A 26,498-nucleotide genomic window follows, 5' to 3' on the forward strand; every position below is an offset into this window, starting at 1 on the left:
TCTCGGGAATGCTTCTCGTGGCAAAAAGGAACAATGGTTCAACAAATGAAAAGGCGCGTTCGTTTTCGTACAGGTGCCAAGCTTCTGTCCTCATCGCCTGCTGCAACGGGCACAAGGATGATAGACCCACTCTATTCACGGCATTGCGACGCCATGTGTCCCGTCTGAAGAACCTATAAATACCTTGACCAGCAGACTTTAGTTGGATGCTATTCATTGCAAGATATCAGGAAAGAAAAGAGAACATAGGTTCAACCAGAACAATGAAGACCTTTGGTGCCGCGACCCTCATTACCGCCTTGCTCGCCGCGAGTGAAGGAGCAAATGCCTTCACCAAGACCAACACCACCCCGCTGAAAAAGGTAGCAGGAAGCAAGGGTATCCTCATTGGGTCCGGGGCTATCAATCCGAATTATCTCAATGATACTTTATTTGCGACCGTCCTTGCCGATCAGTTTCAAAGTCTCGCTCCCGAGAATGAGTTGAAGTGGACATTCATACACCCGACCCCAAACCACTACAATTGGAACGCAACCGACCGCCTTGTCAGCTTCGCGGAGAAGCACGACATGGTGGTGAAGGGGCATGGGCTCATCTCGAGCTGCTGCAACCCCGATTACCTGCTCAACATCACCGATCCCAAACAATTCCGTGCCGCCATGGTCACTCATTTTGAAGCGATCATGCACCGATACGCCGGCAAGATGGATCGGTGGGACGTTGTCACCGAGGCTCTTAAGTCTATGGGTGGTGGTCTACAGGCCAATGACTTCTACAAGGTGCTTGGACCTGGATACATTGCAGACGCCTTTCATATCGCTAGGGCAGCGGGCCCAGACGCCAAGTTGTTTCTCAGCGAGAATTTGGTCGAGTCGCTTCCCGGTAAGCGTCAAGAGCTCTACGATCTAGTCTCTGGACTTGTATCAGACAAAGTCCCGATCGACGGAATCGCTCTACAGATGCACGTTACCGAAGTAGCTCCGATCCCTGGTGTGATTACGGATATAATCAAATCTTACAATTCTCTTGGATTGGAGGTATCCATCTCAGAGATGGATGTCCATACCCTGAACACCACCCTCGAAACTGATATCTACAGCGCCGTCCTCACTGAGGCCCTCGACGCTGGAGTCACCGATATCACCTTCTGGGGATTCACCGATAAGCATGCCTACACCTGGGTCAAGGGCGCAAAGCCATTGATGTTCGACGAGTACTACAACCCTAAGGGTGAATTCTACGCTACCCATACTGCCCTGACCAGCTTCGACAACAAGACACGCGCCAACTGAGGTTGGCCAGCATCATATCACCGAAAGATTTTCTGGAGGCCCTGTCTGCATTTATGCGAGGAGGATAGATGTTATGGGGAGAGATTGTATTCAAGGAACATTCAACACACCGGATGCTTAACTATTTGTCTAGCCAAGAGGCTTGTCGGCAGCCTTAGCTTGATTATTTTCCAGCAGCTTTGTATTTGTACTATGTATAGAATTTGATAGATTAGTTTATTATGTTTTCAATTGACATGCACATCGTTGCTTTTTCATCCTGTAACAAATTCTTTCCATAAGCTTTGACGGCTGCTGAGCTTAAACAAAAACATGCTGATCGAAACACACCACCATCCCGAGCCTAGAAACACGCCTTCATACTGGTGCTTGCGGCTTTGCACACAGTTAAATTGAATTGAAACTACAAAGTATGCAAGACACTTCTTTTTGCAACTTTTTGCCCGTTTTCCACGCTAACACCATCGTACTGCACACTTGGTAGGCACAAACCACGTACAGCACGCTCCCAGGCTTTTTTTAAATGTGATGACGTTGCAGGGTACTCATCTTGTTTCCAGTAAACTTTAAGAAGCCAACAGTGTAAAGCCGTTATTCTCCATGTAGAAAAAGAAAGGAATGGAACGTCGGGCGGCAATTTCGCCCACTTAGTCCATGGACGAAGTGGTTCTAACGGATCTGCAGAGCTTAACCGGGTTCATCGAATCAGGGGGCTTGCTCGTTCCCGCATAGACTTTTGAGGTCCCCGTTCGTGTTCGTATAGCCGCAGAGGTTCCACATGGCTCAAAAATAGCATGTAACTTAAATATGGGACGTACTTTGGGAGCATGATTATCAGCAACGGTCCATTGACCTGTATCAGGATAGCCGACCCTTACACTCCAATATCCATCATGATTGAATGTTGAGGCAACCATCTATGTAGGCTTGGTCGTGTTGTTGGCACTCAGGCTGTTATATAAAGCATTATTACATACTTGCTCTGCTGTGTGTTTTAGATAATTAATATAATTATTCCTTTATCATATTCTTTTACTCCACTTAACGATGTGACGGTTAGAAAGCGGCCGAAAAGGGCTACTTCTGCGGCCCTTAGTTTCCCTTCGCTCAATGCCTCCTACCCCAGCGAAGTGTGTCGCCAGTCGCTGGGGAGGGGAGCCATTTTCGGCTCCCCCTTCAATCATCATGTTCTCTTCGGTTCCAGGCCATATAAGGGCGGTCGCCCTTTTCCCTTCTCCAACCCTTCCTCCCACAGCATCCGCGGAGTTCTTTTCGATGATCTCTGAACGTTCGTGTCCACCACGGTCATTCCGTCCTCCTCTTCTCATTCATCTTCCGGCCGAGAACGAGATATCATCCACCTCATCTAAGCTCCAGCCTGTCCAATCGATACTCGGTAGCGCAGTGCCAGTCACCAGCTGGAGGCGACCTTCGTCCGCACTCACTCCCCAGCTCGATGGGGATGACAACTGCTCGACCGGTGCGTTCCGCAGCAAGTTCTGTCCCTGCTTTGGAGGCTCAAGACATGACGCTAGATATGGCTCTATGGCACTACATACCAGATCTAACGTGTCAGTGGGATTGTACATGCGATGTCGATCCCGCGCGAATTGCAATCCAACTTTCATTAGCTGTCGTCGTTAGAATATGTATATATGTATGTATACCGACTCATCGCTCCAGCTCGTCAGACAGCGTGCCTACCTCATAATCAGAACGATTCATCTTACGGACGGGGTCGATGAGGATCCGCACGCACAGCGCGTATGATGCCGCCAAAGTGGGATTGATTAGGAATGGGACCGTGCTGGCGTTGATCTCCTCGAGATGAACGACGAGTGTGATCATGCTTCGAGCTGCTTCTGTGCAGGAAACTGCGGCGCTCGAGGCAAGGTCTTGCCATGGTTGCTGGGCCCCATACTTGCGGAGTGCTCGGAGGAGATCGTCTCGGTCGACGAGTAGAGTTGCTCGGTGGAGGAGGATGAGTCTGGGGTCAGGGTGAGCTTAGAATTGCATCAAGCATATGGGTGAGTGAGTGAGGGAGGGAGATAAGGTCTGCGGCTGGGAGGAAGCAAGGAACACCCTTACGTGTTGTAATACTGCGAGGTGAAAAATACTTTCCGACGGACATTCGTGCTTGTCGCGGGGGTTAATAATAGTCTGGGTCTCCGATTAGATATCTAAGCTTCCATGCCAGTGGCAATTGGAGTTTGGGGATGGGCACGAAGTCCAACATACTGCAGCTTGATTAATTTCTCATGCCACTCGTCGAGCAGCATTACTAGTTTCCCAGCTACACCCAGCTTCTCGCGTATGGAGTCTTCCGGAGACAGATCCTGGGACTCTTCCATCTCCCATACCCTGATAGCTTGGTCGTTGATCTCATGCAATGTCCTCCCAAGGCCCCTCAGCGCGTAGAAATGCAAGTCCGTACTCGATCCATCATCGGCCCAATCACTCGGATCAAGGCCCGGATCTATCCCCCCAACGCTGGATGGCTGGCAGGTGATGAATGCGAGGAGTTTTTCAAACACCACGCTACACCACCATGTCTCTATTCCCTCATCGGGGTGGGTCGATGATCCTCTCGGTCGTTGGCCTCCACCCAGACCGATGGACTGGCCCATGCCGATTGCGAGTTTCACAACATCGTGAGAATCGGAGACTCGGTCGAATTCGAGCAAAGCGAGAGATAGGAGAAAGATCGCCTGGATGGAGCGAATTGTTCGGTAGCCGATCAGGTGGCCAAGTAGACTGTTACAGTACGCCATCCAGGCGCCCGCTTTGAAACCTGTGCTTGTAGGTCTCGCAGCTCCTGCGCCCAAGATGAGGGCCACGCAATACAACGCCTGAAGGGGCGGGTCTTGCTGTGCGAGTAGTGCTTTGGGGGAATCGGCCGCGGTGAAGATAGTCGAATGGACTCTTTCGAGGACGCCCTGGATGGGGATGGGGAATATCGGGTGGACGTCGGATAGATATCTCGACAGATGCCTGGACGCTTCGAGATGTGTGGGTGGATCCGGTAGCCCGGTAGGATAGAGATTTGAGGGGGGCAGAGACGTGCTACTTCGAAAAGATGGACCAAACAATCCTGCGCTGGATAACGCATCCGGGATACCGAGTCTGCGAAATGCAAGGTCTAGCCAGTTCGTCATGAGTTGCACCGTGCTTGTGCCGCAGAATCGAGGCATCATCGGCAGTCGGCCGGTGTATCGTTCCCGGGGGCGTGATGGGGCTGTGGCCGGGGCTGGCGGGCAGTCCGTGCAGGATGATTCTCTAGAAGAATGTTGGGGATGGGCGCCTCGAATTCGAAATGTATCGTCGTGGAGCCGCGTAATGCTCTCAGGACTCGTGCTCCCAGGACTATGCATGGGCAACAGCTCGGGGATCGCCAGGCCCATGACAGATCCCAGCAAGGGACTTGCAACGGGGTTTTGAACAGTATCCTGAAAAGGAATGTTCTCGCTGGTAGATGCTGCATCGAGGTTCCGTCGTCGGGAGTACACGCGTACCCCTGGTCTGCGCTTGTCAGTGGTGATGCATTCCATGCCTGCCAGCAGACACGCTGTGCAGGCCGGTTGTCGCTCGTCACATCGGGTCTTTCGGGACCGACAGTAATTACAAGCAAACGACAACCGCTTGCGCTTTGGGGGGTTCGTGGTATCTTGTTGCATCGTGTTATGGAAGTGGTGATCAAGATAGCTGTATGTCTAGGAAGATTGAAGCCACGGGGCCAAGGCTCCCTCGGATGGAAATGTGGGGGAGGCCATGGCACTCGTAGCCGAAATGCGGGGGAGATTTGGATGCTAAGCCTTTGGACCGGCAGGGGTGCAACCATAGAGCTCAATGCGTCTTCTTGGATAGGTCTATGGAGGAGTATGATTGCGTCAAAATGTAAGAGGGATGGATTACTAGGCGCTGAGCCAGTTCGATCCCATGTTTCCCCAGGAGTCCGCAGGCCACATTTCAACACCACGGAACTGCCTATATCGGTCGATTCAGGTGCTCAGGAAGGATGCACAAATAATCAATAAAACACAAGATAGCCTACAGTTTCGCATCGAATACGGTACGCAAAATACAGGCTTACTACTATCATCGGTTTCAAAAACACATTCAATCGGTGCGACGATAAGCAATAACAATCACAACGCACAAAGTCATGGCCTTGGTCCCCGCACGAAGGCTTCAAGCTGCGCCCGTCGGTTCGATATACGGGATTCCAGTCAGTCTGAATCCCCGGTCACTCAATTTTACCGGCTGTCTTGGAGAGGCTCGATTATAGGGATCCGGCTCCCCGTTTCTCAGCACGGGCAAGTCCACCAAGTTGAGGGCGTTGGGCCAATGGGTTGTCATCCGAGTATCTTTATGCGAATGAAACACTCAGTGCTTACTCGGAAAACAGAGGAGAAGATGAACTTACTTTCAAATGCAATCTTCTTTCTCTTCAGGTCCTCCTGCGTGGCATCTGCAACTGGCATGAAACACGTGTACACGCAGAGGCGTGGCGAATTACCCTCACAGGAAACGTTATAATGGGGGGTTCTCGAGTCCCCTGTTTGATAAATAATCAGCAACAATCCTAACCAGATGGTGTATCAGGCAGGCTCACAGAGAATGAGATCCCCCGGCTCGGCAGTGACCTTGACCCATTCCATGCCCTTATTTTTGAGCCAGTTGAGGCCGGCTTCGGTAAACCCGTACCATTCTTTGGTCCTAATCGTGATTATCCCTTCAGAGCTATGATCAGTCACGTAGTCTGGGGTCTGTCATACCAAGCAAAGATCTTGTCTTCCTCATTCTTGAATTCCTCATGGAACTCCTCGCTAAGCAAATGCGCACCCCGACAGACAATCAACCCTCCATCTTTCGGCCCGTTAGGCAGAAGATTGACCAATCCCTGGAGACACCGGAAGCCAGGTCTCTCGGGGTCCTGATCCTGGTGTGGCCACGGCTTGTTTGGCTTAATGTCTGTTCGACCGGGGAACGAGATATTAACAGAATCAAAGGAGACAATCAGGTCCTGGGTGTCATAGACCTTCTCAAAAGCCTCAATAACACCGGGCTCCTGGCGGACAGCCCACGTGAAAGATTCATGAGACACGCCATACCCCAAGCACATTCCTTTCTCATTGATGTCGGGCAGGAAGTCTTTGTGCACGGTCTTGGGGTCATCGCGTCGAAAGCCAAGGCCGCTGGCACTCGAGGTTAGTTTGGGGTGTTCTGGTGGTGACGCTACACTCACAAGTCCTCGAGCCATTGGAAGATCTCATCGGAATAGGCCAATGCTTTCTCTCTCGGGACAGCTTGCTTCACGACGGCATACCCGTCGCGAAGGAGGTCGTCTCGGAAGTCACCATATTTGGCGTCGACCCCTCCGGCGAAAAGACGGCCAGATGCTCTCACTGTCTCGACGGTGGTGGACATATCGTATGGTGGAAAGTGTGCTCGGAGCTACAGCAGACGGAGGAAAGCGCACATTAATACGAGACGCCAACCCGGCTTGGATGCTTATCTCGATGTCTGACACGCTTCGCTTCGCTTCGCTTCGTTTCGCTTCGGATAGGCTCGCTTTACTATCTCCAGCATTCAGCGTTCGGGCCTCATGATAGTGTCTGGTGCAGAGAGACTCCCCGCTCGGGAAATCAGATGGAGGATTGTTCTACGATGCCGTGGTCCATATTTCTTTAGTTCGACGCTGCCCATAGCAATGATCTGGTGAGGTCTGACCTAGTGGCCAGCAAAATGACGTCCAAGTTCACCTTCATAGCAACATGTGTTTCATTATTTCTGCTTGCTAGAATGATCTACGGGTTGCTCTTGGATCCTCTAAGAAAGATTCCCGGCCCAGTATCTGCCCGGTTCACCCGGCTCTTTCTAAAAATCGCTGTCCTTAGAGGGCGGAGATCTCAGTACATCCACGATTTGCATCAGAAATACGGTATACATCCAATCCTCCGACGGGAATTGCACCAGCTCTGACCCGCTGACTATCGCACAGGACACATCGTCCGGATCGCCCCCGAAGAGATAGCGATCGCAAACCTCGAGACATTTCGCACCATCCACCAGATTGGAAGCGGATACCAAAAGGCGCCCTGGTATCTGAAGTTCGTGACGAGTCCCCGTCCCGGGATCTTTGCCATGACAGATCCCAGGGATCACGCCGCACGCCGGAAGGCTTTCGCGCAGGGATTTGCCAACACATCAATACTGAAATTTGAGCTTATCGTCCGCGAGAAGGTGGAACTTGCAGTATCCAAGATCCAGCGAGACGCGGAGGTTGGAAATGCGGATATCCTCAAGTGGTTCACGTTCATGGCGACAGATATTGCGGGAGAGCTGTCGTTTGGCCGCTCCTTCGACATGTTGCAACTAGAGCGGAAAACACAGTATATCCGAGATCTGGAGGTCACCATGATGATATCTGGCGTGCGGGCTGAGCTTGGCTGGCTGTTTAGTCTTCTACGCTGGCTTCCTCTCAAAGCAATGCGCGAGGCACTGTCTCTGCCTGGTAGGTTACAAGGATATGGGCAGCAGGCGATTGAGAATCATAGGACGCATCTTCTTGAAAATGACAATCCCACTTTGAGTCTCTTCTCGAGGTTCCTGGACCCGAAGAACACACAAGGCCTTCCGATAGATGACATCGCCGTCGAGGCCTCAAATATGATTATCGCTGGTTCCGACACCACATCTATTTCACTGACGTACTTGATCTGGGCGCTGCTCCGGCCACGGAATCGAAAAGTCAAAGAGCGCGTGCTACAGGAAATTCGCAAGTTTCCCGTGGATGCCAGCCCAAGCGACTTCATGCGCTCGAAATACCTCAGGGCAGTTGTGAACGAGGCGCTGAGACTCTACGGCGCCGCTCCGAGCAGTCTCCCAAGAACCACGCCGCTATCTGGCGCGCAATTAGGAGGGTATAACATCCCCGGTGGAACAACCGTGAGCACCCAGGCGTTCTCGATTCATCGAGATCCTTTGTACTTTCCAGGACCCGAAACGTGAGCGTCCGGTCCGTGATTCCCTGATCCACGAAATGTTTCTAAACACCCACAGTTTCGATCCCGATCGATGGCTCAGCCAGACTCCCGAAATGAACGCTGCATTTCACCCGTTTGGGGCAGGGTCCAGAGGTGAGGATGAGACGTGTAGCATTCCAGTCGTGCACTGACGAATACTCTCTTAGTGTGTATAGGAATGCATCTCGCGATGCTGGAACTCTTTACCGGGCTGGTGATCTTCTTTCTGAAGTGTCCGACGGCGAGACTGGCTCCTTCTACAACAGAGGATAGTATGAAGTTTGAGAATTACTTCCTTGTGGCGCCGATATCCCATCGCTGTGAGATCATGTTATGCTAGGCGGACTGCAATAGTGCAATGTTAAGACGGGTATGGATTGTGCGCAGGATGGATGACTGTTGGGTGTATCCTTGTCTTGCAACTATAAACACTGCATTAGTTTATATACACTGCTTCTTAGAAACATATCGTTACCTAAAAACAGCAATCGTGTTGAGTCTGACATATCGTACTTGACTGAGGTGCACCCAGTACCATAGATGTACCATGTATATTCTGTTATATCAAGAATTGCATGAGATCTACCTGTATCAGGCATACCTCGTGTGGTCTCGCGGTCTTTTTTTTTTTTTTTTTTTTTTTCTTTCACGGCTAGGAATACAGATCAGTTTCCATTGATATTCCAACGACCTACCCACTGTAAGCTTGCTAAGTTAAAAATGGAAGGACAAGATGACTATCGTACCCCCCACCAAAATGCACCACGTGTTTTCCCTTGTTCACTGATGACTCCTGCCCTTTAAAATCTGTCATTCCCCGATAGTGACCACTAATCTGGAGCTGGATGCTTTCGCCAGCGGCATACTCAACGCCCATTGCCCATATCCCGATCTCAAGCCGTGTGACTTGCCCGGGAGGAATTTTCTGTTCCTTCCGATGAGGGTGGAAAGGCCAATTCTCGTGAAGCGATTTTGAGACATCCACTTCCCGGTGTGAGGCGCGAAGAACGCCCGCCGGGCCTTTATAAAGGATAAGTTCTGACTGATTTTCGTCTGGGATCTCATCGATGGATGAGACAGGAATATTATCCCAGGGAATGTTCAGGCTCCTCTGTTCCTTTCCGTCCGAGGAAATCTTGCAGAGGATGATATGAATATCCAGATCATCGGTTGCAGGGCAGGACATGTACAACACGGCTTTAGCGATTCCCACAAGCTGCGTTGTCTGTGGGAATAAATACGTAAACGAGACGAAGTCGGAACGGTCCTGGGAATCATACGATACTTCTCCGACGACGCCCTGAGACGGAACGAGTTCGTCGAGTGAGAGCAACCCCCCATGGCGCAGGTATGCCTTGCGGTAGATCGTCTGGGGGATGGGAAAGTCGTCATGCACGACGTTCACCAGTGGCGGTGCGGTTTCATACCGCAGAACCGCCAGTCGCAGGCGCGGCGTCGATTCCCATCCGTTCTGCTGGAGCTTCAAATAGCGATCGAAAAATCGGAGTAGCTCCTCCTGGGCTTGCTTGTTGGCCCACAGATCGTGCCATTCTTGGTATGGATGGAATCGCAGCCACTTATCGTCCGTCTTGGTGATTTCCATCCATCCCCGGATGGCGCCCATTCCGTGCATGGAATTAGTCCAGGTTCCGGTGATGTATGTGGGGGTGTTGATATTTGACATCTGCGGCCGTTTATCTGCCCACCATGAATTCATCAAGGGAGATGTCTCGTATGCATGCCGGAAGCTCTCCATGCCGGAATGCCCCCGTAGCATATGTTTCACGATCAGCTGGTCGAACATATCTCCGCCGTAGATCCCCCCTCGAGCAAATTGCTCCCGGTATAGGTCGCCACAGCCCTCCCAGGGCGCGATTGCCTTCAATGATGGTGGCTGAAGCGCGGCAATGAACCATTGCACGATAGCTAAGTGCGAATTACCAGCCATGCCGATCATCCCGTTACACCACTCGCGCGACGCCAGGTCTTCAATGGTGTCGAAGCCATCTTCGGCCTCCTGGGTGCCCATGATCACCATGCGGCCCTCGGAATCGAAGGCTCCGCGCGAGTCGACATTTGCAATCGCATAGCCTTTGTCGACCCACTCCGCCGGATCAAGGCCTTCGAATTTCTCCAAGCCACTCAAAGCGTCAGGTGGGATCCCGAGATTCCACGGAGTGATTAGTCGAAGGCATTGGATGCCGTTGAACTTCTTTCCAAAGGGGCTCCAGGACAGGATGGCCGGTACTCGGTCGTGCGTTGCAGTCGGGCGATAGATGTCGGCGTACAATTTCACACCGTCTCGCATTTGTATGGCGACATCATGCTCAACGAGGATATCACAGGGCAGGGCTCGAGCACTGAATGGACGGTCGCCTTGGCGGAGAATCTCGATGCGGGGATTGAGGCCTTGATATCCGGCATGTCCTATCGCTGGTGGTAGCAGGGGCTCGGTAGGGATGTCGGCGTCGTTCTTCATGGTCTTGTTCGGCTGAGGTCAATGGGATATTCAATATCTGTGAACAGTCTCGGACACAGCACCAGGATAAAGGTCTTTCAACCGCATGGCCTCCTCAGGTAAATGACACCCAGATCTCTTCGTGCCATCTCGCTTCGGGTCGTCTCGCTTCGCTTCGCCTCGCTTCGGTTCGTCGGGTCCGTCAACGCGAAGGATTGGAGATAAGGTTCCCCCACACTTCGAACCCCGGATTCTGCATTACCTCGCGGGGTATCCTAGTTGTCTATAAGAGAGGCTTGTTGTATGCACGGGACACTGAGGTGCGCTGATTATGGTCTTTCATCCTCCCGTCCCAGCTTATCTCTCTGCATGCGCCATGCAGGCAGAAGACAGCGCCACATCGAAGACTACTCATGTGTTCTCGGAGACCAGGCATCGCTTAGGCGATGTCAAACTAGTTTCCGATAACCACATTGTCCTGGTCCCTACCCCTTCGTCGGATCCCCACGGTATAGTCTGCTCCGTGGCCTCCGGGGGAAATAGCCGAACTGATCCCCGGGTCTACAGATCCCCTGAAGCTGCCCGCATGGCGGAAATGGATGATCTTACTCCTTGTCTCCGCGTACAGCTTCAGCGCAGTGGTGCTCGTCTCGGGTCTGGGGCCAATCCTCTCAGTCATCCAGGCCGAATATCCCGGACAAGAACGTGTCAACGACCTCATGACTTACCCAACGCTGTTCATGGGCATCGGCAATATAGTCAGCATGCCACTGGCCCTGGCACTTGGGCGCCGGCCAGTTTTCGTTTTCAGCATTCTACTGCTAGTGGTGACAAGCATCTGGTGTGCATTCTCCAAGAGCCTCGACAGCCATATAGCTGGTCGGGACATTATGGGGATGGCCGCCGGCCAGAGCGAGGCGCTTGCACCGATGATAATCCACGAGATCTGTTTCCTGCATGAGCGCGGTCGCAAGGTCGCCTGGTTTGTATTCATCCAGAACATCTCCTGCGGCGCGTTTTACATCGCATCCACGTACATGGTTAATGCCTGGGGCTGGCGATGGTGGTACGGGGTCTTCGCCATCTTGAACGGGGCGATCCTCCTTTTGAGCATTGTGTTCGTAACCGAAACCGCCTTCGAGCGCACCCCGGAAGCAATGCGTGGAGAATCGCACGATTCAACGACCCTCGGTAAGGACGACGCGCAGACCACTCATCAGGAAGTCGTCTCGGTGGATTCTCTCCAAGCCCAGCAGCCTCGCTCGTTCCTCGGCCACATGACTCTCGTCCAGGTCACCCCCCAGTGGCGCAGAATCCCAGATTTCTACAGACACCTCGGCCAGGCATTCTGCGTGCCGTCTATCTTCTGGCTATTCCTGCTCAACGGCGCATTCCTCGGCGTATACATCTTCCAGTCATCCACCTTCTCCACGATCCTCCTGGCGCCGCCGTACGCCTTTCCCTTTACCAGTCTGGGCTACGTCCAAGCGGCACAGATCCTCGTCTGCTTCATTTTCCTCCCTCTGCTTGGGTATGGCAGCGACTACGCGATCCGCGTCATGAGCCGGCGCAACCGCGGACAGTATAAACCCGAGTATCGATTTCTCGGTCTGGCCATGCCGTCTATCACCGGAGTTATCAGTGCGGTTCTGTACGGGCAGGCTGGATCATTCCCGTCGAGATGGCATTGGAGCGCCATCGCAGTCCCCTTCCAGGGTGTCTTTTTCGGGTTTCTTGGGGCGAATATAGTGGGGATCACGTACGCGCTGGACAGCTTCCCGATGCGCTCGGCGGCGCTGTTGGTTGTCATCTGTGCCGGTCGTGGGCTGGTTGGGTTCGGGTTGAGTTATGCTGTTCTTCCGAGTATCAAGGCGATTGGGTATCATGGGTCGATGGATGTCCAGGCGATCATCTGTGCGGTTATCGCGGCGATGGCCGTTCCGATGTATTTTGCCGGTCCGTGGACGCGAGGGTTTGCGCAGCGGAAACTCGGGATGGATCAGGCTTGAGAGATGCATAGGGTTTGATGATGTATGGAATTGGGGGTTCCTTTGCTTCTAGGGTTGGTGTAAGATGTATTAAGGTTTTTTATGCCGATGGAACGTTTCAGCGTCATGCTTAAACCCGATGGTTTCTTCACGAAGAACCCAGCACTTGACGTTCCGCAGTTCTGCCAGTCCTTCAACAGATCCACCCAGCATCCCGAACCCTCTTGCTGCTCTGGGCCACAGGATCGGGGTCAGCTGAAGCTGTAGAGTCGAAGACCATCCCAAATGAGAACATCGAATGAGATAGCGCAGGAATGTCACTAAAGAAATCTTATGAATACAAAGCGAACTTTTCTCAAATCCGCAACCAACATATCCAAATCAGCATAGTATACATTGACTGCTTCCCCCCTCTAAAACCGAATGCAAACCTTTGAAAAATGACGCTGTTGCTGTAAATAATGATAAGCCTCCTTGGCCTGTCTATAATCAAAGACCTGATCATCCAGAATGGGCTTGATGTCGTTCTCCTCAATGAACTGATTCATCTCGCGATACTGATCACGAGTGCCAAGCATGAGTCCTCGAACTATATAAGTATTGACCAGACAATCCATCAACGTAGGAATGGAAGCATTCTCGGATGCACCACCAAGTAACCCAGCCAGAGCAATGAGACCGCCAGCGCGAATGGCTTTAACTGATTGCGGGAGAGTCGATAAGCCACCCACATCAACCACAATGTTTACTCCCTGGCTATTCGGAGTGAAACCTTTAGCTGTTTCTCCCCAATTAGGATCCTCCCGATAATTGAGGACATGATGAGCGCCGAGGGATTTGAGTCGCTCGGCTTTGACGGTGGAACTTGTTGTTGCAATGATCGTAGCCCCTGCAGCCAAGGCAAACTACCAAATGTCATATTCATTAAAAATGTTCGTTTCAAGTAATGCATCCTGGAGCAAAGTTAGACTCACCTGCAATGCTGCAATCGAAACACCTCCAGTCCCCTGAATAAGAACCCAATCTCCCTTCTTAGGCTTCAATCCCTCAAGTCCAAAAAGAGCGTTCCAGGCAGTCAACCCCGAACAAGTCAACGTGCTCGCCTGTAAAAAGTCCAAGTTCGCAGGCATATGAACAAGAGACGATTCGTGAAAAACTGCATATGAACTAAGTGTGCCATTGTAATTATGACCCAGTCCGAATTCGCAGACATCATTCCACGACGCCGCCTTATCGGACGGCAGACCAGATGTGAGATGCGTACAGACCCGATCACCCAGTCGGAAGTCACTGACGTTGGAACCGACGGCCTCAACAATTCCGGCGCCATCAGAACCGGGGATGACGCCGGGTCGGAAATGAGAGAGTTGAGGTTCACCCTGTGCTCATCAGCAGGTGGTCTCAGAGACGCGAAAGAGGCTCTTGGGGGTTTTGCATGTAGTCTGGATAATGATATCACTTACCTTGGCAATTACTATGTCGCGATAATTAAGAGAGGCGGCATGGACCTTGACCAATACTTGATGGTCCCCAATTTCAGGGACAGGGGTATCTTCGAGTAATTGAAGACTTTCGATGCCATTTTGGCATGGCAGAATCCAAGTCGAAGAAGTTTTGGGTGCCATTGTGAATTAATTTGGCAAAATTCAGAAATAAGCAGTCCAGTTTGCTTATAAGACGGAGAGGAATTTTTGGATTAGCATTGGTTACAAATCCGATACCGGATTGGCCCCCCCACACACTCGTGTACAAGAGGGTGGGTTAGGTGGGATCCGAAATGCGTAGAAATAAAGCCCTTTTTTCTCATTGGAATGTATTGAATTTGTCAGGAGCCATTGCTGAAAAAGGCGAATTTGAACAGTGGGGATAATTGCGTGAATCATTCCACCGGATATGACGGCATTCGCGAGTCATTTGGCCCACAATATACAGTGAGGGTAAGGCCCACTCTTGAGTCAGACAGGCTCCTTATTGGGCAACTAGGAGTAAATTTCCTAGTTAGCTAGAGCTTTTTCTGGCTATGGCTCTTCCATAACCTCTCTAATTAGGGCCCACTAGCATCTAGAATGGTGATCCCGCGTCGAAAATTTTGCGGGCTTGCTGAGCATAGTTACAGCCGTGGTTTATGTTAAAATCTGAAAATCCAGCAAACCACAAGATAACGCCACCTAAATGAGGGTAACTAGCAAATTCACGGAGTAAGGCCGCAAGTGCGCTCCACTAAATGTAATACTGAGCTCCGTTGTATGTTCGTGGCTGCATAAGGAGAGGCTGGTAAACCGACCAATATTTTAGTATTGGAAAATTCTGTTCCAGCGATGTTGGTCACCCAGGACCCAAAATTGATGACACCATTAACCGAGCAGCAAGGTTCGTTATAGAACTGTACCCAAAGATAATCGAATTGACTGTTTGCGATAATTAGTTGCATATTTGGTTCAGGGAGAGGGAATTGCGGTGCCCCAGTGATATAGTATTTATTGGAAAGATCTGAGTTGAAGTTAGATCGCAGATTATTGATGAGATATTGGTAATATTCAATACCACTAGATATCTCGATATCGAAGTCCGAGCCATTGACAAAAGTTATTCCAAAGGGTCGATATACAACATCACATTTCGTATCTCCATATGCGTCCCAAAGGTGCTGGCCAAGCGTTTCAGCCTCCTGCTGTGACGAGAGAGAATATGCTCCTTGTTGCACCACCAAGCGAGAGAAATACTTTGAGTCCATTCGTTTGCCATTTCTTGATTGCAGCACCCAGATCCTCACACTGAAAAGACTCGCCGCTCAGTAGTATCCAGCACGACTGACCAATTGTACCCGATGGAAACGTATTCCCATCGCCATATTCATAGAGAAAAGCTAACACTATGAGTTCGATACCAGCTTCTAGTATACAGTACGTGAATAGATCATTGTCTTCAAAAGCGTTTCCCCCATTTTGTCCCCAGTCAATTACGTTTAGAAAATGGGATGAATGCACCTCACCATCGCCCTCGATCGGCACTGCCAATACAATGGTACCAAAAAGCAAGCCTGTGAATAAAATGAGAGAATGCATCATGCTACCTATTCTTGTAGGAAGCTTTATCAAAGCCCCGATTTATATTTTCAAGGTTGTTTATTGCACGTCAAAGAAAATTCGACGAGATTTAGAACTCCCTTGATCTGGAATAAGCTGCTTTAAGATCTTATTGAGGTATAGAACTTCTGAAAGCGACTGGGTATTGTCCGCAGTCCTGAAGACAAGGCCACCACGCGGTAAAACAATCATTCTATAACAGATTACAAAGAATTTTTAGTCTCTTATTCATGTACAACTTACTTTGGTATTAAGAACCATTCAAGGTCGTGAATATAGAGTACCAATCTAGTATCCTCGCCATTGAAACCAATAAGAACTGCTGAAAGGATTCATAAATACACTGGGAGTGCATTTACCCTAGATACATGTAGAGATGGAGGTTCTGTCTCCCAGCTACACCATATAATCAGATACTAGAACTCTAAGGCACAATACCTAATACATGCAGTCTTTATAAGCCTGCCTTCCAGAGCAGGACTAGCTGTCCACCGTTCAGCGGGATGCATTCGGCATGGCACGTTACTTTTCATTAGGCTAATATCTCGGAATTTGCAGCTCGCCCAAACCCATCATCTGCAGAAACCGTGGCCCTACTGTCACAGTGGCATAAAATGCCGGCGAGCCTTGTGGTTTGTAGGGTAGTTTATTAAAGTATCCCAGCCTGATTATTCCACGTGTTTATTACACATTCGTTTTCAGCACATAGTTACATACATGTGTTAATATGCATACTCTAAGGTCTTGTTCGCGTATCTACTAGTCCTGCTGGTAGCTCCGGCGTTCTACAGGTTGGGCGAAATGGGTGATGCTCCACACATCACACATGCGTCAGTCACATTCACATCGAAAGTGGGGTTACTGACGGCGTTATGAAAATGATCTACTTCTATAACCCAATCTCAATTATTCTTGCTGGTCAAGGCAAAGCCCAAAAATCATATCACTCAGTCCGCTCCACTAACTGCCGACAGATGCCGTCGCGATCAGAGCACTTATGCTCAAATACATGACAAAGAGGTATAACTATGTCTAGAAGAATTCCCGATTCGGACAATGTCTAGTCTATCGTAATCTGGCGAGGTTGCACTGTTCACATATTATCCCGTCAAGGAGCAAGTGCGGCTTCGCGATCGTGAACGGACAGCAGGAACGGAATAATGTGTCATTCATGGGAGGTGGGCTTTATATCAATGGATCACCACACATTATACTTCATGCGACATTGATGGTGAGTTCTGGCGAGTCGGCGTCTGTCTTACCAGGTTCCCTTATTATTATTTTCCAAATGAGTGTAGTTACATCGTGATGTGGAAATTCTCGAATAATAATTATATTAGTGTGATAATAAGTCCATGGCACCCAAAAGGCAGCTACAACGGTATTGAAGCTTCTGGTCTAAGTTTAGTCTACTACAGGAAGTTAAATGTAATGGCATTTGATTGAGTATGTGATAGATTCTTGCCTTCCGTCTGTGTATAGTATCGCGCGGGGTGTCAAGACTATTCGCGTGTAAATGTAACCTGTTAGTTTTGCCCTTTTATCACCATTATTAGCTGGGGTAGGCACCAGAAATCAGAAACACTGAATGATAAGCATGTGTCTCACATTTCTGTTCCTTGCAGTTTATCAAGAGCTATACGCTCGATTTTATTATCACCAGAAAAGAGGGGAAGCAAATAGTGTCAATCACATCCTGAGACAATTCTTTACTGTAAAAAACACGGGGGGCATTCCTGTCCAACGTCTGCCTGCCCCTTGCCTGCACAAGTTGGTCATGTCTCAATAAGCGGTGTATATCCCCGCCAATACTCATAACAGTTTTTATTCCGGAGCAAAATGGAACTCAATTCCCTGGTCTTTCTCATAGGTTACTTGTGTGTTGTCTTGCTTATTTCTGTTTCTCTCCTTCTCATTATGGCCCCGGGCAGCCAGAACTCGCGATCGAAAGATAAATCCGATAAAGCCGATAAATCTGACAAAGCCGATAAGCCCGTATTAAATGCTATTAAAGACCTCAAGGCATCAGCAGCAGCTGTACTTCAGCATCTTGAACACTTCGACACGGTTGAGAACTTGCAGAGGCAGGTCAAAGAACTCAATCAGCAATTAAAGGAAGCCAATGCAAAGGTCGAAAAGGCTCAGGAAGAGCAAAAGCAAAATGATATAACGAAGGAAGAATTGACAAAGTCGTTCGAGCAGCGCATTCTGAAATGGAAGGAGAGAGAGCATAAATTGGAAGCTCAACTAGATGAAGAACGCACTAGGGCTGAGTTGAGTTCGCAGAAGAAAGATCGGGAATGTAAGGAACAGTTGGCAAAGTACGAGAAAAAGTTACGCAAGTTAGAAGAGGATCTTGAGTGCGAGAGGGATAAGAATACCGACCTAAATTCCCGTTTCCGGCGGACCGAGAAGACACTAAATGGCCTTCGTGGAGATTTCCACATCGTACATTTGGAACAAGACTTGTGAGAGATACTAGATGCAAAGTTGGGATTGAAATGCTCACTCGCCGGTAGTTTCTCCAAAAGTTTCAAAAATCTCGAAGACAAGCTCTTTGACCTGACTGAACGGTTCTTCAAGGGCCCTTTGCAACCCTTCGATCAGGTGAGCCGGAGAGCTAGCATGAGTTACTGGTGTGGATATATTTCTCTGACACAGAGGCAGGGACAACACCATTTTCCTCGGACTTCGCAACCGATGCTGTTCTCTTACGCCGAGTATCATCCTGTTCCATGTGCGCGTATTGCCCAGTCACTCATTGCGGATCGACTAGCTAGGGATGTCTTCAAGCCCATGTGTATTGCATCACCGAAGGGGCTCAAGAGCATGGGCGATGAAATCCAGAGATCCGCGAACGAACCTCGCCAGAAGGCAATACTTCGCTCACTTCTCTTCAAAACCTTCCGCGAAGAAGAGGAAGAACAACAAAGGGACATTATAAAATCAGTTACGTCAGAGCTCCTCCACGAGCTAGAAGCGATGTTGAGCTCCGAGGGTAATAGTGTGTTCGAGGAAGAGTTGATTACCTATCTGGAAACAGCTGCCGACATATGGAACCAGATGAAGAGGGGATCAGATTGGGTATTGGCGTCTTCCATTTGGCACAACAACTTCCCGGCTTGGAATAAGACTAGGGGGCCATCGAGTAGTACTGCGGTGGGACAACAACGACTACTACCAGGACCTCCATGGATTGTCATATTTCCACAAATGTATGTTGATGGAAATGATTCCCTGTTCTATCCGGGGTCCTTGTGGTCTTTCGATCCGGCGCCGGCTGAAGAGAAGCGAAATGCGCAATCTCCCCGAGCTCGACGAGTATCGGCGTCGCGGAGCTCCAAAAGCCCAACTGTAGCGGAAGCCAGCTCTGATCCGGGGGTCACAGCGTATCGAAGTCTTGCATCGAGGGATAAGGTCTCTGAAATGAGTCGCAAAGTATCTTCTGATTCCGAGGGCCAGCGAAGATGTAAATCTACTTGCTGAGCAGAGTCACTCTGTTTGATACCAATGGACAAGTAATCAATAAAACAATGAACTGACAGGTGCCAGCCATAGAGACGTCTTTTGAAGTATGTAGTGTACTTTTTTCTTTCTTTTCTTTACCAATGTATCAATCAAGGTTGATTTCACACTTGGAATTGGGGATCAAATATAATTGAGCTTTTGTCATTCGATCACGTATCATTAGCCGTTTTCATAATGTCTATGTAAAGCCATCAACTCGCCCTTTCAACCCACCAATTCTGCGACCGAATATTCATAGACTTTCACAGGTTTGCCGAGCGCACAGTGTTGATACCACCGGTCACGACCATCTTGATGTTGACATAATCGTCAATGCCGTACTTGCTGCCCTCACGGCCCATACCGGAGTGCTTAATGCCACCAAATCTTCTGCATGTCAGCAAAATGATCATCAGAGTCACGATGGGAATAACTTACGGAGCAGCCCAATCAGAAATAATACCCGTGTTGATAGCCACCATACCGAACTCCAGTTGCTCAGACACACGGTGTGCCTTACCTAGGTCACTTGTAATTAAATACGATGCCAGACCAACCTCACAGTTGTTCGCGCGGCGAACAACCTCGTCCTCTGTTGAAAACTTGGCGAGCGCAGCAACAGGTCCAAAAGTCTCCTCGGTGGCCACGTTCATAGAGTCGTTGACATTGCCGAGAATCGTGAGCTCGTGGAAGTTCTTGCCGACAGAAGACAACGTGTTGCCACCGAGGAGTACACTTGCACCCTTACTAACTGCATCCTTGATGTGTTCCTGGGTCTTGGCCACGCCGTTGGTCAAGGGACCGTGTGTTACGGCGACATCTTGGCCGTTGCCAACCTGACACTTCTTCACCTCCTCGACGAGTCTCTGGCTGAAACGATCATAGATACCCTCCTGGACAAAGAAGCGGTTCGCACATACGCAGGTTTGACCAGTGACCTTGAACTTGCTGATCATGGCGCTCGTAACAGCGGTCTCGATATCGGCGTCGTCAAAGACAATGAAAGGAGCGTTTCCACCAAGTTCAAGACTGAGCTTCTTGAGGGTGCTGCTCGATTGCTGCATGAGGAGCTTGCCAACGCGCGTTGATCCAGTGAAGGAGATCTTCTTGACAATGTCCGACTGGCAAAGCGTAAGACCCAAATTGGGAGTGTTCTCTAGAGCTGTGACAACGTTCAATACACCTTTAGGAACGCCCGCGCGCTCAGCAAGCACAGCCAAGACATTGGACGAAAAAGGTGTCAGGCCATCCGACTTCAGTACAACCGTGCATCCTGCCGCCAGCGCAGCAGCAACCTTACGTGCTCCCATAGCCATAGGGAAGTTCCACGGAGTGATCAAGCCACATACACCGACTGGCTCCTTAAGAACCTGTGTACGGCTCGATGGGTTGCTGTGGGGAATGACATCGCCATAAATTCGGGGGGCTTCCTCGGAGAACCATTCGAAGAACCCAGCGGAGAAAAGTGCCTCTCCTTCTGCATCACCCTTCGCTTTCCCGTTTTCTGCAGTGATGACTCTGCCAATATCCTCTTTATTCTCGACAATCAGATCGAACAAGCGACGCAGAATGCGCCCGCGCTGGCGGCCTGATTGCGACCGCCATGAGGGGAATGCTTTGGCAGCGGCTGTGATGGCGGCATTGACATCGTTTGTGTTTGATTCGGGACATGTTCCAATGATCTCATCCGTTGCGGGATTGTAAACATTGAAGGTCTTGTTTGATTGTGATGCTACCCACTGGCCGTCAATGAATGATTTCTCGACAAAGAGGCTGGGGTCTTTTAAGCTCGACGCGAATGTGGGGGCCATTTTCAAGGTCGTTCGTTTCTATGTAGGGGGACCAAGGTCTTGGGTATATTGCACAGGCAGAAGATGAAAGTGCAGGAAGAGTCGACGCGAAGATAAGATTCCTGAGTATCCCTTTGTATATATCTAAAAATTGAATGGAATGCTTCCTTCATTCACTGGGAACAAAGATTCAAGTATGTAGAATATAGCTGCCCCATATGCTATCCCCGCTCGGGCGCGGATCCTCGGGTCAACGCACCCCTCGGGTGAGTACCGATCTTTCCGAGCTCCATGATATCCAATGATTGACCACAGTCTTCAATTGCCTGGACCTTTTTAGTAAGTATTTCCTACTCTTACCAAAAAGATGATATTGTGAGGGGTTGACTGCAGGACGTGACCTAATACGTCACTTGCCTGTTTCGTTCTGAAAGCTACACCTTGCTCCGACCGTGCGGAAATGCATTCTCGATTGAGTGAGGAACGATTCCCAGAAGGAGAAATGCGTTTGATTCGCTAGGTTAATGTGGTCAAACTTAGGACTCGTAGAAACTAGTGCGCATAGTACATGTCTAATAAATCACTCTTTCTTAATACCGCCTTTCATTGGTATGCCTGTTTTGAGGAAGGTGAGTCTACAATATGCCATGAATACACTGTAGAGGATAGCCTATGCCACCCTAAGCACACCTAAGCTATATCTCCAAATTTACCAAGCTAACTAGGCCATCAATCCGCGATATAGACGTGGAATGTAGATACTTAGCATCAACCCAACCTAAGACATACCACTCTCAGTAATTGTTCGATCTACACTACCGATCATCACAAGACATCAAACACAGCTTCAACCTTTTCCATGTGCATGCGCTTTATTTACGAGTGAAGTCATCTGATCCGCGCAGTTCAACGCGAACCCGACGCTCCAGAAGAGGAGGGGTAAGGCTTATCTCGGATGAGAAGCCGAAGCTGGGGAAATCCTCGGACCAAACCTTGAGGATCGGGTGGATAATGAACCCCATTGAATTTGTCCCGATGCTCCCGATACATACAGTGCGCGAGTCCATTGCTCAACTGAGTCGCATCCAATATGTTATTTACGTCTAGATGACAACGGTCGCGATGACATGGAATGTAGATTATGAAGAGAAGTCCTTCTCTTCAGAAGTTCGATCGAAAGCACATACACAGAGCACAAGTCATATCTACTAAAGCAATACATCAACACATACATAATTCACATCTGTCTACTATCGCAGTCAAATTTTGTTCACTAAGAAAATCCAACATTAATTCAGATATGCCAAGCACACAAGCAACCCAAATCATAGCATCCGCTGCAATCACCTTCGCAGTTGTTGTACCCTTCATTCCACCCGCCTTGACAACCGCAAAGATGCGGTCGAATCGCCGTGGCTCTGACATATCCCTTCAACCTGCTTTTGTGAGACATCCTTTGTCTATCATCATGCCTCCCTGTTTCTAAAGCTTTTCAGTGCTTGCCCTATCTTACATTTGCAGCAGCCGCAGGCGCAGCAGAAGTCAGGGACGCTTCCGAATATTGCATATAACGAGTCCAGGAAGTAATATAAATAATCGTCATACAGCGTTAGGCAATGAACTAGTGTGGATTCGATCGGGTTGTTTTTTCCTTTGTATTGGGACATTTAGCTGGGACATGGGTTTTGAGCGCAACGCATGTGTTTAGCGGGAATCTACTTCTTTTTTCCCTATTATAGACAACCGGCTACTTTATTTACCTATCTTTTTATATGTTTTATCTTATTCAGAGAGACTAGATTAGGCCAAGTGAAGAACAATCAATGTGTATAGAATCAATGGTTTAGCCGATCGATACCAATGATAAGTGCCAGAACCTCTAAGATACAGCCAACACCGCAACTGCCCACGCCGGCATATCAACAGTGAAGCTTCCGCTGCCAGACACAGTAGAATTCTGCGTCGTGATTGACACATCATGGGGATAGTTGCTCACTGTCTCTCCCCCGGAGAGTAGCTGGAGCTGACCAGATGTAGTTCCCTCAATGTTCACGGTTACATTCTGTGATGACGACCCGTAGTTCGCCAGCTTGACGTAGTACGTGCCCTCGTCAGACACGGATGCGACCCAATAAAGCGGATCAAAGTCGGCGGTCGTGTTGACGGGGAGGACTGTGGAGCCACGGTTTGTCGAGAACATCTTCTGAACGTAGTACGATGTGGAACCGGTTATGGAGTCTGGACTGGAATCCAGGCCGAAGAGATCGGGCTGTTGCGGAGTTAGTATTTTATGATAATTATTGGGAGCTGTATGTTATGGAAAAGTAAGCACTCACCGACCACTCGGCCATATCGAAATGCTCCAACAAGGGTGCAAAACTAGCCATCTTGACAATGTCGCTGTTGCGTTCCATGCCGATCATGTAGACGGCTTCACTGCAGGATCCCTGCATGTACGACCAGTAGGTGGTGCTGCCGTCATTGCCGGTCGTACTGGCGTATTCGCCGACGAGAATGGGCCAGTCGCGTGACCAGTTGTCCCATTCGTCGAAGAGATCGATGAACTCGTCGGGGGTAAGGTAGTGGTGAATGTCAGTGATGACGCCGTCGGGGATGGTGGAGGGGAGGCAAGAAGTATCAGTTGTGGAGGCGACAATAGTCAGGTTAGGGTATGCGGCATGAACAGCGTCGTAAATCAAAGTGAAGCGGTTTGCGTAGGTACTGCAGCCGCTGTTGAGGTTGTCTTCGTTGCCGACCTCGAGGTACTTGACGTCCCAGGGCTCGGTGCGGCCGTTCTTGGCACGCAGGGCGCCGTAGGTTGTGTCTGCGGACCCGAGGACGTACTGCTAGTGTCAGAAAGGCTCTGGGAATATTTTGTGGGGTAGCATACCTCGAGCTCATTGAGAATGTCGTCGACATAGGGATCTAAGGCTGATCCGGACACGATGCCACCACCTAGGGAGAGGCCACTCCATACAGCAAGGAGTGGCTCCATGTCCATGTCCTCGCACCATTGAAGGTATTCATCGAGACCTAATCTTTAGGTCAGTATGGCTTTACTTTCGAACGAAATTTCCGAGCTGGAGCTTACCAAGTGCGTCCGTGTTGGGATAGGTCCAGTCACCTGCACGAGACGTAAGTCAATGGCGGTCTCTATAGAAGACAGGTACAGGTCTCCGTACCTTCGCGTCCTGGGCGATCAACGACAGGACCAATAGTCTCGTTCCACTTCCAGCGATCGCTAGGTGTTGCACCTTCCCTGAAAACAAGTCAATTCAAAGTCCAGCGCCAAATCCAATCCCGATTGATGTGGACCTACAGATTATTGCCTCCAGGGAACCGCAAGAAAGACGGCTTGATGTCCGCAAGGAAGCTAGCAACATCATTGCGCAAACCGTTGTACCTGAGCGATGTTAGACTGTCGCCTAGAATGAAATAGTTAGAAACACTTACCGTGAGTTATAAGTAGGAGGAAACAGCTGCACCAAGCCAAAGTTTAGGGAGCTCCCAGCCACCTTGGAAGCATCAAACCGTAGCTGCCACACATTGTGCGCATCTGCAGACACAGACGAGCTGAAAGAAGTCTCATAGTAGGTGAAGTTGGTGCTGGTGCTGTCTACAGTGATGTTGTGATCCGCGTAAATGATCCCACTCGAGTTTCCCACGAGTCGGAGATTGACGGTCCCAGAATAGTCACCCTTCACATAGAAGTAGTTGTCGTAGTCAGTCCCCAGAACGGGAACTCCCTCATACCCTTCGTTTGCGAAGCCGACGTAGCCAGTTGCTCCAGAGGGAACGGCTACCTTGAGTGTGGAAGTGATGGCGCTGCTAAGAGGATTGGCCGTGTCTTGCGATATAGTCACATTTCCTACCGCGCTGTATGCCGTGAGGCCCGGGTTGTCGCCCTGGAAGCCGTTGTTGCGGAGTACTTGGCCGTGGATGCCACCATCACCTAGCACTTGTTAGTGTGCCAATTTACAAGTGACTCAGTTGATATGGCATACCAGAGTTGTTTATATCCTATGTTGAAGCATATGAGCAATTGCAGTAATGAGATGAGGGCTAATCAGAGTCCATACCTCGAACATGACCCCATAAAGAAGGGGGCTTGACGAATTCCCACCACTCTTTGACACTGTCAGTTCAATGGCCAGCGTCTGACCGGCAAGCAATGCCGCGGCCAGCGAGACCAAAGCAGACGAATACATGTTTAGATGCTTCTGAGTCGGCGGCTCTACTTTGCGATATCATATGAAAGCTACAACTCCCGGAATGGGCCATTCTTTAAATATTTTGGGCAACAATAGTACTATTATGCAGCCTGCAGAACTATTCCTGTTCCTTACATTCTTAAGCCAAAGAATTGGGCAACGCTTGGGCCCATTAATGCAAAATCACTCCATTTACCTTACCCAGGCTGATAAGCCCGCAGGAGAATTACCCCGTTGGGGTTGGCATCGTCAGGCACTCGATCGCACCGACCCCTCACGCAGCAGAAGATGTTGGCAATCGCGGCTAGAGTAGACCAGAAATAGACTAGAATTATGTATCATGCGGGCAACATGTGGTGCATGTTGTTGCATGGTTGAAGAAATGCGGGGGGCAGATGAGGGGTTTCAAGGCTATCGTCGTCGTCCTCGGCCATTCTGCGCCGATGGGTTAGTGACAAGCGATAGTACTATGTTCTTGGCGGAATTTTTCCGACCACTCAAATGGGTTTACGGAGATTGCTTATGAATATTCCAAGGCATGAACGTAAGAAAACATGTCATTCATGATTTCGTGCCTAAACGTCGAGGAAAATGACTGGCAGGTGCCTGGATGCGAGGCGTACTAAGCCCTCGTATCCGGGCCGCTCAGGGGTCAATCCAGGGACTGCCACAGGGGCAGATGAACGCTATGCCCTTTGGAGTATGGGACTCGTGGATATTGTGTCATCGACTTGCTCAAATGCGGAGTTTCCGAAGGAAATTGGCCTGTGCACACATATTCGAGCAAGAGAGATGTCATGAAGTGCATGGTTCGTGAGCAGGTGTTCCTAGTTTAGCATTTATTGAGTATCGAAAACCAATTTACGAAGCTGTAGAAGAATAGATCAACAATATTATTGCGACCTCAATACCGCTGTTGCTGTGTGTGGGAGACAGAAAAGTATGGGGCAAAAAAAAAAGAAAAGAAAAAAGAAACGTCCCGGGAGAGGATCGAACTCTCAACCTCACGATTAACAGTCGTACGCGCTAACCTTTAATGCTGAATTAGTAACTGATTGGGTGTGATGTAGTGATGAAGGATAAGCTTACCAATTGCGCCACCGAGACGACTCGATATTTGGTGCAAGAAATTAGTGTTATA

The 26,498-nt window shown here is 49.7% G+C and overlaps 10 protein-coding genes across 10 annotated transcripts; 4 read left to right on the forward strand and 6 right to left on the reverse strand.

The window, feature by feature from the left end:
- Positions 1-263: 263 nt before the first annotated feature.
- AtWU_10102 (endo-1,4-beta-xylanase) lies at positions 264-1,292 on the forward strand (the record flags this gene model as incomplete). Its single annotated transcript, XM_035505207.1, has 1 exon — positions 264-1,292. One exon carries the CDS (start codon positions 264-266, stop codon positions 1,290-1,292), a length of 1,029 nt encoding a protein of 342 aa, XP_035361100.1.
- A 1,328-nt stretch (positions 1,293-2,620) lies between these two features.
- Positions 2,621-4,966, reverse strand: AtWU_10103 (putative Zn(II)2Cys6 transcription factor; the record flags this gene model as incomplete). Its single annotated transcript, XM_035505208.1, has 5 exons — positions 2,621-2,797; positions 2,852-2,923; positions 2,997-3,279; positions 3,381-3,452; positions 3,531-4,966. 5 exons carry the CDS (start codon positions 4,964-4,966, stop codon positions 2,621-2,623), a joined length of 2,040 nt encoding a protein of 679 aa, XP_035361101.1.
- A 514-nt stretch (positions 4,967-5,480) lies between these two features.
- Positions 5,481-6,719, reverse strand: AtWU_10104 (phytanoyl- dioxygenase; the record flags this gene model as incomplete). Its single annotated transcript, XM_035505209.1, has 5 exons — positions 5,481-5,656; positions 5,716-5,847; positions 5,905-6,008; positions 6,068-6,487; positions 6,538-6,719. 5 exons carry the CDS (start codon positions 6,717-6,719, stop codon positions 5,481-5,483), a joined length of 1,014 nt encoding a protein of 337 aa, XP_035361102.1.
- A 318-nt stretch (positions 6,720-7,037) lies between these two features.
- Positions 7,038-8,657, forward strand: AtWU_10105 (cytochrome P450; the record flags this gene model as incomplete). The annotated part of the gene is made up of 4 exons (XM_035505210.1): positions 7,038-7,233; positions 7,294-8,299; positions 8,355-8,431; positions 8,485-8,657. The coding sequence occupies 4 exons, from the start codon at positions 7,038-7,040 to the stop codon at positions 8,655-8,657; spliced, it is 1,452 nt and encodes a 483-aa protein (XP_035361103.1).
- A 369-nt stretch (positions 8,658-9,026) lies between these two features.
- Positions 9,027-10,796, reverse strand: AtWU_10106 (CocE/NonD family hydrolase; the record flags this gene model as incomplete). The annotated part of the gene is made up of 1 exon (XM_035505211.1): positions 9,027-10,796. One exon carries the CDS (start codon positions 10,794-10,796, stop codon positions 9,027-9,029), a length of 1,770 nt encoding a protein of 589 aa, XP_035361104.1.
- Positions 10,797-11,151: 355 nt separating this feature from the next.
- On the forward strand, positions 11,152-12,784 carry AtWU_10107 (MFS general substrate transporter; the record flags this gene model as incomplete). Its single annotated transcript, XM_035505212.1, has 2 exons — positions 11,152-11,284; positions 11,343-12,784. The coding sequence occupies 2 exons, from the start codon at positions 11,152-11,154 to the stop codon at positions 12,782-12,784; spliced, it is 1,575 nt and encodes a 524-aa protein (XP_035361105.1).
- Positions 12,785-13,176: 392 nt separating this feature from the next.
- On the reverse strand, positions 13,177-14,388 carry AtWU_10108 (zinc-dependent alcohol dehydrogenase family protein; the record flags this gene model as incomplete). The annotated part of the gene is made up of 3 exons (XM_035505213.1): positions 13,177-13,668; positions 13,738-14,142; positions 14,227-14,388. The coding sequence occupies 3 exons, from the start codon at positions 14,386-14,388 to the stop codon at positions 13,177-13,179; spliced, it is 1,059 nt and encodes a 352-aa protein (XP_035361106.1).
- A 3,378-nt stretch (positions 14,389-17,766) lies between these two features.
- Positions 17,767-19,335, forward strand: AtWU_10109 (major facilitator superfamily protein; the record flags this gene model as incomplete). The annotated part of the gene is made up of 3 exons (XM_035505214.1): positions 17,767-18,317; positions 18,369-18,456; positions 18,517-19,335. The coding sequence occupies 3 exons, from the start codon at positions 17,767-17,769 to the stop codon at positions 19,333-19,335; spliced, it is 1,458 nt and encodes a 485-aa protein (XP_035361107.1).
- Positions 19,336-19,619: 284 nt separating this feature from the next.
- AtWU_10110 (NAD-dependent succinate-semialdehyde dehydrogenase) lies at positions 19,620-21,167 on the reverse strand (the record flags this gene model as incomplete). Its single annotated transcript, XM_035505215.1, has 2 exons — positions 19,620-19,743; positions 19,795-21,167. 2 exons carry the CDS (start codon positions 21,165-21,167, stop codon positions 19,620-19,622), a joined length of 1,497 nt encoding a protein of 498 aa, XP_035361108.1.
- A 1,858-nt stretch (positions 21,168-23,025) lies between these two features.
- AtWU_10111 (glycoside hydrolase) lies at positions 23,026-25,354 on the reverse strand (the record flags this gene model as incomplete). Its single annotated transcript, XM_035505216.1, has 9 exons — positions 23,026-23,415; positions 23,483-23,989; positions 24,037-24,179; positions 24,238-24,270; positions 24,329-24,405; positions 24,466-24,549; positions 24,600-25,098; positions 25,151-25,166; positions 25,226-25,354. The coding sequence occupies 9 exons, from the start codon at positions 25,352-25,354 to the stop codon at positions 23,026-23,028; spliced, it is 1,878 nt and encodes a 625-aa protein (XP_035361109.1).
- Between the last annotated feature and the right edge of the window lie 1,144 nt (positions 25,355-26,498).

Source organism: Aspergillus tubingensis, assembly GCF_013340325.1.
Source record: "Aspergillus tubingensis WU-2223L DNA, scaffold_12, whole genome shotgun sequence".
NCBI classification, from domain to species: domain Eukaryota; kingdom Fungi; phylum Ascomycota; class Eurotiomycetes; order Eurotiales; family Aspergillaceae; genus Aspergillus; species Aspergillus tubingensis.